We start from the raw sequence: 17,406 nt of genomic DNA, 5'->3' as shown, positions 1-17,406 counted from the left end.
TGTGCCTCATGTTTGCGAGTCCTGTGCACGATGTACCACTGCAGCCAGCGCTGAGGGGAGACGGCGGCGACCCTCGCCCCGCCGCCCCGGAGCCCGCCCCGCCGCCCCGGAGACAGCGTCGCCCCGGGGCTTTCATGCCTTCTTGTTGCCGTTAATACATCTTGAATATCTGTGTATTTTTGGTGTGGTTGCTCCGGAAGATCAACACCCAGGGACCTCAAAACCCCTCCGGTTTGCCGCTCCGAAGGGTCTTGTTTTTTTCATTTCGTGAGGCAACGTGGATTTATTTATCCTGCCCCGCTTCTCGTCCGCCTTTTGCCTCCTTCGTTATTTTTAGAGGACGGGGGAGAGAAAAGAAAGCGAACAATTTTGGACTTTTTTGTTTTGTTTTCGGAAAGGGGGATTTTGTCCAATTAAAAAAAGAGGAATGAAGTCTGGCGCTGGAGGAGGGTCCCTCGCCGTCGTCTGGGGGTTTCTGCTCGTCTTCGCCGCACTTTGTCTGTGGCCAACAAATGGGGAAAGTGAGTACGGTGCGTGTTGGCCGGGGGGGTGTCGGCGAGGGGCCCGGCGGGGGGGGCGTGCGGGTGAGCCGCGGAGGGGTTCCCGGTATGGGCGTGAGGGGCTGCCTGTGAGGGGGAGCGAGGGCGTCGGCAGCCTGTGTGTGTTTGGGGGGGCGTGTGAGGGTGTCCGTGAGCGGGGGTGGGGTGTCCCTGTGCGAATGTGTGTGAGGGGGTCGGTGAGGGGCTCCCTCTGTGTGTGTGGAGCTGCCTGTGTGTGTGAGGGGCTCCCGGGGCGTGTGAGGGGCTCCTGGGGCGCGCGCCGTTTCCCGCCCGCGGTGAGCGGGCTTCGCCCCTGCCCGCGGGGATATGCGTGTTTTCCTCCTGTTACGCGTTTGCTCCTCCAGCACGTTTAACAACCCGGGGCTGCGCGTCTGTCTGCCTGCCTCCCTCTCTCCCATCCCTTCCTTCCCCGGGGGGTGGCTGGCTGGTTTTAGACGCGGGCTCGGCAGAGCCGCAGCCCCCAACCCGGAGGAGGGGGGTCGCGATGCCCGTCCGGCCCCTCCTTTGTGTTTCCCCCACCTGACTCGCTCACTACTCCTAACAGCCCCTTCCAGAGCCCGGTGCAGCGTTTAGACCTCCGCAGCCAGGGCTGCGAGCTGTGTAGTAAACACTTGCAGGCTGGGAAGAACGGTGCTTTCTGTCCCCGCGTGGAAAGAGCTTGATCTTTGTCAATATTTAGGGACTGTATGCAGTAACCTGCCATAGTGAGTGAAGAATTCCTGGAAATAAGCACCTTGCCTTTTATTGCCGCTTTACTGCCGAGGAAGGGTTTCACTCGCTCTGCTCAGGGTGCAGAATTACGGTGGCATCCCGCAATCTAAAGGTCACAGTCTGCTGTTAAATTTTTTTTTTAATTAATTTCTAGGTTGATACTTTACGCTTGGGTATAAATAGAAATGTTTGATGGCCAGATGGGCTATGTTCTTACAGGTGATTTTTGTTTTTTAAGCAGGTGTGTTGCATCTAGCATTAAGGTTTGTGCAGTTGACTTAGCAGCGTGCGAGCTGCTTCCTCCGTGTGTGCGAGTGCTGCACCGAGAAAACGTGGTTCATTGTGCGTGACCGCACTGCGAGCAGCCGGGTCCCCAATGCACTGAGGTGTCTGGATCCCTCCTGCCGTTTATCGTCTGCGGATCGCGGTGTGTGTGTGTGTGTCTGTCTTGCTTGGGAGTTGCAAAAGCCCCGACTTTTGTTTTTGTGCGTTTCAAACCTATGATTATATTGCAGTGCCCGCCCCCTTCGGGCGCAGGGGGAAATAAAGGGGGCAGGGATGGCTGGCGCTGCAATTGATTAGACTGCAATCATCACCATATTAATCCCGGTGCTGATCGGTTTTCGTCTGGTGTGTCGGGCTCACGCTGGATTGAGGATCCCTTGCATGAAATTAGCCTTCCCTTGTTTTCTGGAGTATCTCCGTAGACGGGGAGATGGTAAATGTGCCTTGGAGCCCAACCATTTTAAAAAACTGCTTCCTCTCCTTCGGCATCTGCAGAAACAGGGATGTTTCTTTACTGCATCTTGATGCTTTAATTTCTTCTGCTGTGTGTTTTTCAACATACTCCTTGAGCTGTTCCTGTGTGTCTCTCACTTTCAAAAAGATACGCGTTGTTGGAGGGAAGGAATGGAGAGATCAATTTTCTCCATTTTAAATGTAAAGGTAAAGAATTTAGGAGCTAGAAAGGCTTTTCTAAAAGTAGTAGTTTCAGGTTGAAAAGAAAGGGAAGTTCTTCGGGTGCACTGACAATGAAGCTAACTACAAGAAGAAAAAAAAAAGAGCAAGAACTGCGTAGTCTGTAATGCATGTTGAGTAATACTGTGTTTCATTAGCCAGTGAATGCCAATTAACTCCTTGCAAATTAAGGCCCAACTTAGGCTTTTGCGTTGTAGCGTCAGGGCCACCTAGGACTGGAGAGCTGTAGTCTTACTTCCATGAGTTGAACTTTTGGCTAGAGCTGTTTTCAAGAGGGAAGATTAATCTCTTAAGTTTAAAAACAAAACCCCAGTGCCCTTCTTCAGGGAAGGGCTTACAAAGGATCGAGTAGTGTGGAGAAACAGAACAGGAGAGGAGGAGATCTGGTGTATCCTTAAACCGCTAGGATACACGCTTACCTTTTTTTTTTTTTTTTTTTTTTCCCCTTGTCTTACCTGGTACAGAACACCTTCGAATAAAAATGCTTGCCCAGCTCTTGCAAGAAAATAACACAGGAACATTATGTTAGGATTTTAGGTTCCAGTCCTCTGAAGTGTTTGTGGTTGCCACTTAGCTAAAATGACCCAATTAAGAACCTCCCAAATGAAATATCTTCTTCTGAAGAAGATCTAGGCATTTAAATATAGGAAGATATGCTGAAAAACTTGTCTTAGCTGAATACTGCCTCTAATCGATTGTCTTTGTAGTTTACAGTTTAATAGCCTTTGTTTTCACGAGTTATTGTTGAAAGAATTTTGCTGTTAGGGGGAAAAATGATCTCCAGAGCAGATGTTTTGCATCTCTTCATATTCTTCTCTCTCCCCACAATAGTAGAAGGAAGATTAATCTTAATTTTTATTTGTTTTTCATATATACTGTGTCATAGCTAAAAGGCACTTCCATTTTCGGTCAAACAAGCAAGGCATTCCTAAATAGGAATACAAAGGAGTTACAACTGAAGGGGAGAGACCCATCCCTTTAATGCTAAATAATATAAAATCTGTTCGTGGTTATGTGACAGAAGCCTCTTTAAAATGCAGGTAGCTTCAGTGGAAAGCTTCTGATTCAAAAACAGTCATTAAAAATTCTGAGATTTTCTTGAGATTTTGTTAGAACAGCATAAAAATAAAAAGACCTTTAATTAAGATCAACTATGTGCTGGTGTAACAGTGCATTTGATGTGTAAAGCTGCAACTGTTGGAGGCTGTTTCATCCTAGGGGTGGGTTTAAGATGAAGCGTAAACATGGTGTTTTCTTCCTTTTCTACCTTGAGCATGATGGGGTTTTGATTTTTACCCTTGTGTACATTTACAAAGGGAATGTCTAGAAGGGAATGGGTTAAACATTTAGAACAAAAATAACAGTTTTAGGTCTGATAATACTTCAGGCTGATAGATTTCTTGATGGATCCGTTCATGTTAGCTCTGAGCTTTTGTTTGTCTATCCAGGCTGTATTTTATGTTTCTGATGTTAATAAACAGTAGCTCATGCTGTGTGTTCAATCTCTCTCCCAGGTTGCTTAGTAAAAACCCTCATGACCTCCTGAGTGTCAGTGTTACACACACCTACCTTTCACATCAGCATTTTCATATATGCCTAGTGGTTAGTCAGTGTTGTTAAATGGGAGTTGGATAATTCCTTCTCTAATTGCAGTTGTGAATAGAAAATGCCAGAGTGTTTAAGGAATTGGTGTCATTTGGGCTCACCAGAAAGAGGAGAGGAGGAAAGTGTTCAGGGAGTGATGGTAATTGGAATCCATGGGAAGGAGCAGTGACCCAGGCACTACTTTGACTTTTTTGATTGTGTTAGATTGTACTTTCAAAGCGTTTCCATACCAGAACTGGAGCAAAGGCTTGCATGACTCAGAAACTGAAAGGGTTAGGAAATGGTAGTGACTTAGCTAATATCAGGCAAAATGTGTTGAGAACGTGAGAGAGCAGAGGAATGAGTGTGGAAAGAAGATGTAAGTTAGAAATTTCAGTGCTGAAGCAACATTTGAGAGAGAGAAATAGTCTGTAAAGTGAAGGGAATTTGAAGTAGTACTTAAGTATGTTGTGAGAAGTGAGGAAAGGAAGGGGCTACAGAGAGCAAGAAGACAGATCAATTAGTTTGACTTCTGTACAACAGAAGGCATGATTTATTTGGTTTAATAGGGAAATCTCTCAGATTTGATAAACTATTGTGTTAATTTTTATGTCAGCTTTCCCCTGACCAGTTATTCCTTCAAACTAATTCTAGAGTATAGTTAAGGCACAACTCCAGTCACACTGAAATTGTTTTAATCTTGAAATATACGTGCAAAATCTAGCGTTGAGGAATTTTCCATGTGATGATTTTTGAATCTGTCTTCATTGGTAAAGAATTAATTTCTATCAGTATATGTTACCTTGGGAAAAGTTGTTTCAAATCCTGTTTAATTTTCTGCTAAACTAGCATTTACTAAGAAAATCGTGGAGGAGAGTATCTTTAGTGAGGAGGATTTTTTTTTTTAATCATCTAACATTTAGAATTAAAATATATTTAAGGGCTGAAACTATAGCTTTAAAGGACAATTTCGATTAATGTTTAACTGAATCCTTTTTCTCTTCCCCAGTATTTTTTTTTCTTTTTATTCTGAGGTAGATTTTACCAGTGATCACTGGAACTACTAATTCAGTGAGACCAGAAGAGGCAGTTTTGTTAAATGATTAATTATATTGTGTGTATATTCCATCTGTGTGAATTGCGAGCTACCGCAAACTTCATTGTAGAGAAGTTTGTTTATGGTCCTGAACATTGAGAGAGAGAGGAAATAATATATGCAGGAAACCTGTTTTTCTCACACTGGATGTTAATTTTATGATCCCACACAGAAAACAACTTATCTGGCTCATCATCTGTAATGGCCCTGAAGTTCATAACTTAGAAAATGTACTGAATTAAATTATTTAAAAAAAAATTTTTCAGTTCTCTAGATTATCTGTAGTTAATAAAATTCGTGAACATTATTTTACTTTCTTGAAAAGGTGGTGGCTGAGAAGCAATAGCAACTTTCTGAAAAAGTTCTTTAAACTTTGGTTTATGAAATTAAATACATTCTTGTTTGGATTTTAGTGTAAAGCTTTCACATTTGGAAATGCTTTGTAATGTTATTAAGTAACAGCTGTTTTTTATTTATATGTGTGAGTGCGCACATAGGAATGGGTAAACTGCAGTTTGTTATCGAAAACTATTGTGTATGCTAAATTTTAAAAAAGCTGCAGTTTGAGTAATTGTCTCAAGAGTCTCATAATTAAAGTTGTTGCAGATTTGAGTTTCAGTTTATTTCAGGTCTGACAAAGTTGAGCTTTTAAGGTTTCTGGGCTTAGGTGGTAATGGAACATGCTGCTTTTAAGAGTTCTGTGTTAAGCAAGACTTCAGGAATGCAGTGATGTGTTTGAAAGGTAGAAATACTGTTTTAGTATTTTGATATATTTGACATGTATAATTTTTCTATCACTGTAAATTGTATAGACAGCTGCTTCGTGTAGGTTAGTTGGATTAGTTTTTAAGATTTATGAAAGCCACTTTAAAAAGAATAGTTTCAAAATTTTTTTTTTATTGTACAGCAGCAGAACTCAACAAACAGTAGTTGATGAAGACGTGTTTGTGGTTGTTAGCCAGCCTGTCCTGTGTGTGGTTTTTTGGGTTGGTTTTTTCCCTCTTAGCCAAGTCATGACAGGTACAATCTGGACTGATTTCTGTAGTACTGTATTGGTCTTTTTTGTGTCCAGAACTGCCTGAGAAAAATTTGAGGACCGGCAAATGATTAGCAACATGGAGTGTTCATTCATTTCTGTGCTCTGCAAACAGAGCTGTACCAAGTCCTCAAACTCAAAAATAGGCTCTAGTTCCTTTAGGCAGGACTTGTTGTTTTTGCTAAATAAGTTTAATAATAGTTTGGCTTATTCATTAATTAAGGAGATGCATTCTGGCAAAACTGGTGTTATCATGGTGATGTATTGTGAAGGTTTAACTTGCATTTATCACTGAAAGTTTTTCTTTTTAACCTTTACAAATGCTAAATATGAGCAATTCCCTTAGGATATCTTCTGAGACACCAATTAACTTCTTCAATGTTGATATCCTCAAGAAGTTGCTGTTGTGGCACAAGAAAACAAATTTGCTTTTCAGCACATTTTAAGTTATTTATTTATTTACAAATTAATTTGCATATGACTTGTAAGCTTTAATGTAATACAATTTTATTTATTTATTAATTTTGGAATACCCAGATGTGTACATTTCCTCTGATTCTGTTCCTTTCTTGGTAAGCTTGGTGGTATGAACAGAAATAAGCATCTGTGTGTTTCAGTGACTCCCCAGATAGGTGTGTTTGTGGTTTTTTTTTTTTTTTTTTTTTTTTTTTAAGACTGTTGTCTTTGACCTACCCAGTGAGAAGGGACCTTACATCCCAATAAAGTACTAAGATTATTCCTCCAGAGGAACAAATCTACTTAGTAAATATTTTGGTAGAACAGCAAATGTATGCTTTTGTAGCAACACAAAGTCGTTTTAGTAATAACTTGGAGCAATAATTCACGTTGAGATTGTCACTGAAGAGAAGTGCTAACCAGGTTGTGCTTTAAGAACTTTATGCTATGCTGTTACACTTAAAAAAAAAAAAAAAAGGGTACATTATACAAATAAGAAATTTTTTAAGCAGGAAATGCGTGAACTGCACATGTATGTGCTTTACTGTAATAGTTTATAAAATAGGTGTGTGTCCTGCTTTTGTGAATACTCAGTTTGTGAAGATGTGTGTTTTGGGCAAGTCCAATGACCTAATGAGTGAGTTTGCTGTGTGTTGCCAGTGAGGTGCATATTATTGAAATAGCTCTGTGACTAGTCAGGGCGAATGTTATCTGCAGACCTCTTATTGGTGCCATTACATGCTGTAAAGATAGCTCTGTTTACTTGGAAGTGTGAGCATCAACTCTCATCAAAACACTTTCACTTAACAGGTGGACTTTTCTTGGAGTTCTTTGCTGAACATCCCTTCTCTGTATGGAGGGGAGCATTGTCAGAATGTGATAACATCAGGCAAATGCAGAGAATATTAGAGTTCTTAATGATAGAGGCAAACTTTACATGTGTGGGTGTTTTTCCCGCTGTTGAATGGGTGTTGGGTCATTTTTACTGATTGTTTCCGGAAGCTTTGTAGTTTTTTCCTTCAATATGAACAGTTCACAAATTAGTACACTACTCATTTAAGTCAGCTACTTATACAATACTGTTCTAATAGCGGAGGGTTTGATTGGAGGCAGGAAAGAAGACTTTTTTGAAGTTCAGAATGCATGAAATGAATACATGCTGAAGTAGTCAAAGATCCCTTGTACTTTATCAGAGAGCAGTCTGCTTGAATGAAAGGTACTGTACCTGCTGTTAAGTTTATAAACTTGGTTTATACAGATTACTTTTTAAATTATTCATGATGCTACATTACAAGTATATCTGACAGGTTTAAAATAAATGGCTTGATGGTAAGAGGGAGCATGCATAAATTAGAGCTGGGATAATGTGCTCTTTGAAGTATCTCTTCCATTTGTTACTACTGGAATACAGTAGGTAGCGGCAGCTGAATGTGTGATTCTCAAGTATGGAGTACATCATTATCTTCAGACTGTGTTATAGTGGCAGTTCTTATGTAAGACAGATGAGATGAAGTGGCAGGGAGGACTGAGGTGCTCACTTTGTATTTAGTTATATACACACTTCTGCTGAAATGTGGAGAGTATTTATGGGATGAAACTTCTGTAAGCACAGCAGTTAAAAGGGTCTGCTAGTAGCTGTGTGTTGGTAAGGCTAGGATAGCATCACATTGTTCTATGTACTCTCTTTTGTTAGCATTGCTGTGGGTTTGTAAGAGGTGTTTTAGCAGGGTGATAGGAGCTTTTTCCTTATACTTCGTAGGACACTGTATCTGGTGTGCTTATGGATCGTGATACATATGCAGAGGAAGACTTCACAAGAGCTCAACTGTTGTGTTTGGAAAAGGTTATTGGTGGGGAAAGATAGTTCCAGAGCTCTTGGATGTAAAAACACCTTCCCCAGACATACATTGACACAGTGCTGGTTTTCCTGATTTAGTAGACAGGCAGCTCATTATACTTGAGAAGTAAGCTCCCAAGTAGTTTATGGTATAGAAAAAATCCTAAAGTGTGATAGAGCAGCCCTCAAAAATAGTCAGAAGTTTTTCTGAAAGTGGAAGGTCTTATAGAGATGGATAGTTCAAATCAAGTATTAATTGAATGGGTACAGCATTTTGGAGAAGGGTCTGGTGACAGCTGCTCCTGGAAACAGTCTATAATCAAACTTCTTTTAAAAGAGGATTGGCTTGGACTTTGGAAGGGCTTTATCCCTGGATCTCACTGGGGTGGTTTCCTCATTATTTGCATTGGCTCCAGTTTAGAGTCGTCTCCACGTTTTGTCCTTCTACAGGTGGTACATTTTGCTTCCCTGCTGCACTTGTCACATCCCCTTGGGTCCTTCTGTGAGAGAGTAGTATGTACCTTGAAAGGCTTAAAAGCACATTACAGACACCTTGTGGGAGGAGTGAAGGCACTGGCACTGCACTGTAGGAACAAACATGTATTCGCAGTGCTCAGCTGACCTTAGAGTAACGTTTGGCCGTAGTGTTAGAGTTGAAATGGCAATGGAAATAACTTGTTTGTCCTATCCTCTGTGCTCTTTGCCAGTGCAGAAATTACTTTTACTGTGGTGTTTTTGTTGCTTTCTCCAGGGGCTTTTGATGTGTAGTTAAATTGTTACTGTTGTCTTCTCTAGTCAAATTTCATGTATCCCACTGGGGATTTGGTTTGTTCTCCAAAATACGGATGGAATTAAATAGTGTGGATTGTTCTTGCTAAGCTTTCAGGTGGCTCTGCCCTTCTTTTAGCTGAGAACATTGAGACACTTAACATGATGGTGGTGCAGACTGTGTTAAGAGTTCACAGACCCACTGGGATGGAGTGGGGAGCCCACTGGAATTGCAATGGTGTCTGGCTGCCACGACGGGATTTTTAGCTGCTGCTTCTCTCTAGTTGTTCTGGATCCCCAGCAGGTGGAAGCAGCTTGTGGTTCTGTATTGACTGCAGTTAACATCTTTTCAGTTTATTGTAGCTGAAGCTTTTTTTTCTTTTTTCTTTTTTCCTTTTTTTCTTTTTTTTTTTTTTTGAGATGGATGTATATTTTATTGGTGCCTTGCAAATGCCATGTCTCCTGGGAAGTATGGGGGGAGTGAACATCCAACTGTGTTCAGATGCATATAAGTTGTTACTGTGTGTACTTTTCTCCTCTTCCTCGGACCTGAGAGGTACTGCGACTGGGGAAAGGAAAGTTGCAAACCAGTAGGATGTATGACCATTTGTGTGTGGAGGAGGATGCCGAAAGTCAAAGGGTCTGTTAGTCCTGTTGCTCATGCACCTTGGATATATAGATTTTGTTTTAATAAGTTATGTTGGTATTCCCTTGGCAGCTCTTCCAGTGGCTACACCCATGATGGAGGTTGAGTCTGTGTAGTTGTCACTGTACAAAAGAGCAAAAATGGGGTGTAAGAAAAGAGAAAAGCACATTTGTTGTTTCAAACTTGAGACTTGGCTTGGTTTGAGACTGTGACATGAGCCTACCTGGGTCCTGTCTGGGAGTGACTGAAGGTTTTGTTTGTTTCTGTTTCCTTTTTTGTATGTGTGCTAATAAAATGTTTCTATTTTTGTCACATTCGAGTAGGCTGACCTAGTGGGCAAATAATTTTCATTGATACTGTGTCTCAACAAGAGGCATGTAATATGTATTTAATACTTAAATTAGGTTATGAGAGTCTCTTTTAAAATTAAAGCTTGTATATGCTTTGGTGGGTTGTGGTTCTAAAATGTGGCCAGCATTACCAGTGAATGAACAAAGGTCCTTTCAAGTTGGTTCATTTGTTATCCTACAGAAATAAGGCACAGACAGAGAAATGCATTTGAGTGTGTGTGTATGTGGCAGTGCTTCTGGACTTCAGCAGAAACACATGTGAAATGGACATCTGTTTTTAGATGGTTTGTGTTTTATGTATCTCTTTTGGTAGTTCATTGTTTAAATAAACATGTTGCATTAGCTGTAAGGCTTTAGTGCCAAATGCCTGCTGATGAGGTGTATTAGGGTTTTGTTGTTCATGAACCATACTGAGAAACAATAGCTTTACAATTCAACGCATTTGAGGAAGATTACAAAAAGAATTTGGGGTGGATCGCAATCAGCACTTCAAAAGCAATAGCTTTTGAGTAACTCTGCTATAACACAGCACAGCCCATGGAAAAACACTGTCATCTTAACAGATGCAGTGTTATTTTGGAGATTCCACTGTATAAATACATGGACTGTGGTTAAATTGTGATGGCAACAGATGCAATCTCAGTTCTCGGTTCTTTCATCTCTTTAATATTTAAAAATACCCCACAAAGTAAAAGAAAAAAACAACATCAAGGCTGAAAATATGCCTTCTCTAAAATGTTGGAGCTGTACCTTTTGGGCCTTGTTTCATTTCAGATATGTCACTGCAGATTAGACTTGGGCAGAGTAAATGCTCATCTCTGTGAGGGAGGCTCTGCAAGTGCTGCTACTCATGGTTTATTATACAATTTGCATGTGAATGGAATTATTCAGCTATACTTAAGAAATGTCAGCAAGATTGAAGTTAAAGTTGGTTAACCTGGCAAAAAGATATTTCCAGTATTTTTCATGAAAGAAAGTGATAGTAAGAAGACAAGAATTACACGTTCCACTGGCTAAGCCAACATTGAGGATTTTCGTGGTGTTTTTGTAGTTGATATCAGTGACTTTATTTTTAAATTTACTTGCAGTACATTGCAGCGAGAGCGAGAGAATTGGAATGCGGGAATCAGATGTTGTATCATAATGCTGCACAGTTGTGTTCACATTTGTTTTTCTTTCCAGATTTGGCTTTGTTTAAATACTGATCTGACAAGTATAAGGAGGGGAAGGGTCTCTTTTTTTTTTTTTTTTTTTTATGAACAGCAAATAAAGCATAGCAAGATGTTGTTATCAGTGCATTCACCTCTGTCCACCCACTAGTTGGGTAGAAAAGCCTGAAGTTAAATACTCTAACTGGATTTTAAAAAGGGAGCGGATAATTTTTGTGAGCAACAACATTGGTAGTCATGCATGCTAAAATAGGGAGTGATCACATCTCATGCTTCAGAAGCTGACAGTATGCAAGAGTTGGGAAGAAACTGTATTCCTCCTCCGGGTGTTTGTATTTCCTTCCCCATTTGTAAAATACAGAGAAATGCTATCCTTGAGGGTTGGTTAAAGGGCTTTGTTTTTAGAACACTAACATGACTTCAAATGCTTGCGTGACTCTGTCATCCAGGTGAAGGCACTTTCGCTGGGAAGCTGTGCGTTGTGAGGTGTTAGAAGACTGTACTGTTAGCAGAAGTATGAGGATGGGGGTGTTGGAATCAGGTAGCTTATAAGGAGATGGTATATTACACTGAAAATAACCCCCCGATCTTCACAAGTGACTGTTAAGATTAGCTGGTGTTGCATGCAGTTGGAATGAAACAGAAGTTATGGTTGGTTGAGCATGGTTTGGCCTCCCTGTGAGGATGTGCTGTGATGCTGTCCGTTTGCTCCATAGGACTTCATTCTTCAGGAGCAACCGCTCACAGAAGCATGCAGCTATTTGGTGTTTCTTGCTTGTTGCATGTGTGGCCACAGGCCTTGTTTACTGTGGTATCAAAATACTGTTCTGACTTCAGGATGACTGTCGCTGCTCACAGTGTCTCCTGCCTCGAGTTCATCTTTAACACCCTTGCAACTTCCCCTAGACCTGGTGAGATGAGAAGATGTGAATCCCATTTAATAGGGGGAAGTGGATGGGGGAGAAGTGAAGAGCAGAGGGGCTGAGGATATAATTGTCATGCCCAAAGATTTTTGCAGGGGGAGGGAGGAATGTTCCATTTAAGATGCCTACATACCCTGGTTGGGTATGCCCCTCTCTGTTCTCCGTCTCCATCAGTGCTCAGCCTTTTGATGGTGTCGTATGCTCGCTACGTGGCTCCTTGACGTCTTGGTTGAGGAAGAGCATGACTGCAAGGCTGGTTTTGTTGGTGTCAAGCCTGGTGGCCAGAAAGGGATGAACATAGTTTCAGGCTGTGGGCCCATGGGATGTTCTGCGCAATCATAACTGCTGAGATGTTCAGGGGTGGAAGAGTTTATTTTCCTCTCAGCTGACTTAACTGGCGAGTTACACTGGCTCATGGAAGGGTGTGATGAGAGACTGAGGGGATGGGATTGTGTGGTTGAGAACGAGGGAGGAGCAAACCAAATGGTTGCTTTCGCAGTTTTCAAGCAAGCAGTACTCTCTGCTTTTTGTGTCTGTACCATGAAAGGTGGGTTTCAGAGACTTAGCCGTGCATCACACAGGACTCTGGGACTGGAAGGGAAACTACTTTCTCCAGGTTAGGGAGCATTTGGTATGTGGAGGAAAAAGTCTCTCTGCATCGGCTCTGAGGTGCAGCATCGCAGCCTGCCCCTTGCTAGCAAGGGCAGCTGCCACCAAAGGCAGGGGCTTCTTGCTGAAATGGCTGTGAATCTCAACATTAGGATTAGTGTGTTGCCATCCAGCCATCTTCTCAAAGTAGCTGAATTATTTCTGTTGAAATATGGGGATTTTGTTTATTTAGCTAAGACATGCCCTCAGCAAAAGTTGTAGACTGAGTGCTTGATGAATATAATAGTTTTACAGAATTAAAAACAATTCTGATGCTTCCACTGGGCACTACAACTCTATGTAGCTTCATAACCTTCTGGTGGAAGTGTCATGAATTTTGGTCCAATTTGTCCTCCAAAGTTTATTTCTTCCTTGGTATCAAGGCCTCGGAGCATTACAAGCATATTAGAATTTTTTTCTTTTAATGAGATGGAGTGAGTGATTTTCGTAGTGACTTAAAACAGCAAGCAGGAAGAGCTTGCTTTATATACACAGTTTTAATCTCATTTTGGATATTTTTAGCTGGATTTTTTTTATTGGCTGATAGCTGTTAGAACACCTTGATTCACAAATACAACCATTTTGGAAAGTACAGGCTTTTTTGCCAATGAGTAGTGCTTGCTGTTCCTACACATTCATGTAAATAATTAGATGCCTTGGATACATTTACTCAGATCCTTAATTTTCACATTTTTAAGTGACAGAATGGCAAATAACGTATTTTCTGGTAGATTACTTCTCATTTGTGTTATTTTTTTGTTTGGATGGAAAATGGAATTTTAATTGAAATGCAGAAGATCTGAATTTTGAGAATTAAAACTTGAAGTATGATGGACAGGCATGATTTAAAAAAAATCAACAGAAAAAATAGTTTGTAATTGTTTATCAAAAGTTTAGAGCTAATAGATCTTGCCCACTGACTGTTTCACAGGTTTCTATGCAGGAGTCCTTTTTAATTTGGGATTAAGTGCTTGTTGAACTGAACCATTAGAGTAAACTGAAATGAGGCACTTGCAGAAATAGCTGTTGAATGTAAAAGCTATCTTAGCATTTCAACAAAGGGTGGCTCCAAGAGAGCACTGAACAGTAAATTCACCAGTTGAAACTTTTTTGTGTAAATTATATGCTTACTATTTTTATTTAAATTACAGTAGGCATTTGCCCTAATACATGCTGTTATAATTTCATGTTAGATTTGTAATTAAGTTTATTTTTGGAAGAATGCATTTAAGTGGTTTATATAAAATGATTTTCTATTTTTATAAATGAAATAATTGTTTTTTATTGACTTTTAATGTCATGCAAATGTGGGGGTTTTTTTTGGCTTCTAGATTATGTAAGCAGAAAGAAATTAATGATTTGAGAGTATTCTCATCATACAAAGAATAGAAGATTTGTTGTTACTAGCTAGGGGCACTGGTAGGCAGAGTTAACTCTTATTTAGGCATGTTCAAATTGAGTGATGGATGTTACAGAATGCAGTACAATGGGTTTATGTAATAAATTTTATTTATTGATTATTCTTCCTGGTTAAGCTCAGAAAGCCAAATTGTAACTGTGTTTGGAATCTGACAGGGAGATAAGAAAGGTGGTCATAATGTGGTGGTATCTCAAGATGCCTGAATATGTTGCAATCCATGGCAAATCTGATGGACAAGTGAGTGTTAATTGTGTGCAAGCCAGATCTGCTATTTTTAATTTGGCCTTGCTATCATGTCTCTTCACAGATGAATTTGAAGGCTAAGGGAGTTGAGTGATGAGTCATTATTGAGTTAGTAAAATCACAATTGATCTCCATTTCCTGTTGATTCCAAAATTACTGAAGTGTGAAAGCCAAGAGTGACTGATGACTTCTTGGAGGGGAGTTTGGGGGTGGAATGTGGAAGTGACTCTGTCTAAAGTAATTCAGTGCTGCCCTGGATGTTAGTACAAAAATGTCTATAGTGAGAACAGGTGTGTGTCTGAGATGGGAGGCTTTGAAGAAAGTATGAAGGGCTAGCTAGCTGAGTTGTATAGAAGTAACGATAATCTGGGCACTAAAATACACTCTGCAGCAGGGTTGGGGGAAGGAGGTTTGTTAAGTGGCTACTGGTAGAAACTTAAGATTAAACTTTTCATTAGCCTCCTCAGTACTGGAGATTTCATTGACCTGTGTTTCTGTCACTTAGCTCAGAAGATTTTACATTGAAATCCCTTTGCTCCCAGGTACCATTTACTGTGGAAGTCTCCTACTCTTTTGCAGTGTGACTGCAGAATGAATGTCAGACTGCACAATGACAGAGAATGGGATGTAGGGACAGCAGTGTTGCGTGATGGAGAAAATTTTGCATATCTTGGTTATTGTTTGCGATTATCTTTTCATGAATCCTTGATCTTATCATTCTGCAACTTTGTTCTTTCCTTGTGATGAAATGGGATTAGTGCTCTCTTGACAGATACTAGTTAGAAACATTGTGGTAACATGTGCAGGTAAGATTTAAAATTTATTCCCCCCCCGCTCCGAGAACTTATACTGTTAGCAAAACTTTTTTTGTTAGGAACTGTTAAGTTACATTACTAGACTGCCCATGTTGTATATGTGAGAGTAAATTCTGCTGAAAGGGGATTCGTTGGAAGAAATTAAAGGGGGGATATATAGTACTGAGTTCTATTTGGAAGCAAGCTATAAAGAAGCCTTGAAGTATCATTTTAGGAAGAGAAGACTTAGTTTAGTCCCTGGAGGAATAAGAGGAGGTGTGAGGTAAGGCTGTCCCTTCTGTTTATTGCATCCCTCATGAAATTCTGATTTTAAAGAATTTTTCTTAAGTGGTGTTTTAGAAGGCAAAATAACAATCTGTGTTCTGTCTTATGACTATGCAGATGGTCTTCGAACTGTTGAAACTTGTCATGGATGTGCACTCTGATATGCTGTGTTAAAACAGAAGTTAAGAACTAGGAGAAATATACTTTTTCCTTGGAAAGTGTGTACAAGCTTTTCCCAATGTTGCCATATTTAGGATCATAGAAAACCGAAAAGGGGAAAAAAGAGATGGTTGATCTTGCTGTCTGAGAACAGCTTGGTTTTCAAATTTATAAACAAAACAGGGGAAAAAAATCTTCCAGGCTTTTTGACAGGCTAGGTGTGTGGTTTTCACATTCAGAAAAGCTGATTCAGTTGGTCTGGCTTTTGCAAGGGAACAACTAGAGAAATAAATTGCTCTGAGAGGGTGTGAAGAACTTTCCTTTCCCCTAGAAAAAGTTGAGCAAACATGGAGCACTGAGTTGCATGGTTGAAATTTGGTGAAGCGTGGAAAGGACACTAGTTTTTAGAGAACTATGACGTTTCTTCAGGGTGTTGTGAATTCAGGAGTAAGAGTTGCCACACTTAAAAGACATGTCTCAGTCTTGCTGAGGGTTGTAGGAGCTGCAAGAGAGCTTTATTAGGAGTGATCATGGCAGTTCTCAAAGCTGTCGCTTGCAGAAAATCTTCAAATACTTAAAGCCACATCTTGATACCTTATACTTTGTCTTGTAGGATGTGTGTTGATATGTCCCGGTACAAAAGCACTTTGTTAAACCAATTAAATGCATAATATTTTTATAATACTTGTGTTTTGGAAAAATCAATATGACCAGTTTCCCTTTGAAATGACAAGAAGCCTGTTGTGCTGACAAAGTAGAGTGCGTTAGGAAGTGGTGCTTTGTATCCTCTCAAGAGTAATGTGCTCTTGTTTTTAATCAGCAGGATGTTCTCCTGTATGTCAGATGTCTTAGTTGTTTTTGTGATCTGTATCAGAGAAGAGTGAGGGGAAAAAAATGTCAGAGAAACAGAATAGGTTTAAATGTTTTATAGCAGCAGAAAGCCTGCAGCCCTCTTTCTTTGTTTTAGTGAAACTGGTAATCACCACATTAGCGTTGGACACTTTGTGTTTATGTTTTAATAAATAAAATAACAACTTGCCCTTCAGAAGAATGTAATGTGTAGCCTGCTGAAATACTCTGGAGCGTAAGGGATATAATTAACCCTTTTCCCTTTAGCTTTGTTACGTTTCAGAAGGTAACGCAAGATGTCGAAAACATCTGAAATTGCTTATTTACCACTTCACTGAAGTAAGGATTTTTCAGATTGATTGTCTGAAAATCAAACCTCTTCCTCTCTCCACTGCCTTCCCCCCCTTCCCTGTTTCCTGACTGGCAGTTTCCAAATTTGCAAAATGTCTAGTACTGATGGCTGTATTTTTTAATTTATTTATTTATTTTTTAAACTTAAAAGCATCCATTGAGGAGAAAAGTTTTATCTCCTGTCACTCTTGCTCAAGGCTATAGAGGATAGATCTTGCAAGTTTAGGCACTTGATCAGGCCTTTAAGAGGAATTTTTAAAAGATGCTTTGCTTTTGATGCAATGAAGGAAGGGCAAGGACTTGAAAGGACTGACAGCACAATGAGGGGCTTGGCTTATTGCATGAATGAAGCCTCTTGCTGTGATCCTGAAGTATTTTGCCTTACTGATCAGGTGCTCAAGAAGCACAAATATGTTCTGAACTGTTTCTCTTAAGATAGTTTTGGTACCATTCAGTGGAAATGGGCTGAAAGGAGACAGAACCTGAAATGCTTCCAACTCCTCCCCCCCCCCCCCCCCCCCCCCACCCCCCCGCATGCTCACG

The 17,406-nt window shown here is 40.4% G+C and overlaps 1 protein-coding gene across 2 annotated transcripts in view; it reads left to right on the top strand.

Annotated features, from left to right (window-relative positions):
* Positions 1-393: 393 nt before the first annotated feature.
* The window catches only part of IGF1R (insulin-like growth factor 1 receptor), a 188,326-nt gene continuing 171,313 nt past the window's right edge, over positions 394-17,406 (top strand). The window contains exon 1 of one of the 2 annotated variants that reach the window (XM_010572025.1): positions 394-521. In XM_010572025.1, coding sequence (XP_010570327.1) covers positions 428-521 — 94 coding nt within the window. In that variant the 5' untranslated portion in view covers positions 394-427. The remainder of the gene's footprint in view (positions 522-17,406) is intronic. The other variant, XM_010572026.1, reaches the window with a different exon arrangement.

This window comes from Haliaeetus leucocephalus, unplaced genomic scaffold, assembly GCF_000737465.1.
Source record: "Haliaeetus leucocephalus isolate CR32 unplaced genomic scaffold, Haliaeetus_leucocephalus-4.0 Scaffold339, whole genome shotgun sequence".
Taxonomy (NCBI): domain Eukaryota; kingdom Metazoa; phylum Chordata; class Aves; order Accipitriformes; family Accipitridae; genus Haliaeetus; species Haliaeetus leucocephalus.
The sequence above is the reverse complement of the archived record's forward strand: the minus strand, read 5'-3'. Positions and strand labels throughout refer to the sequence as shown.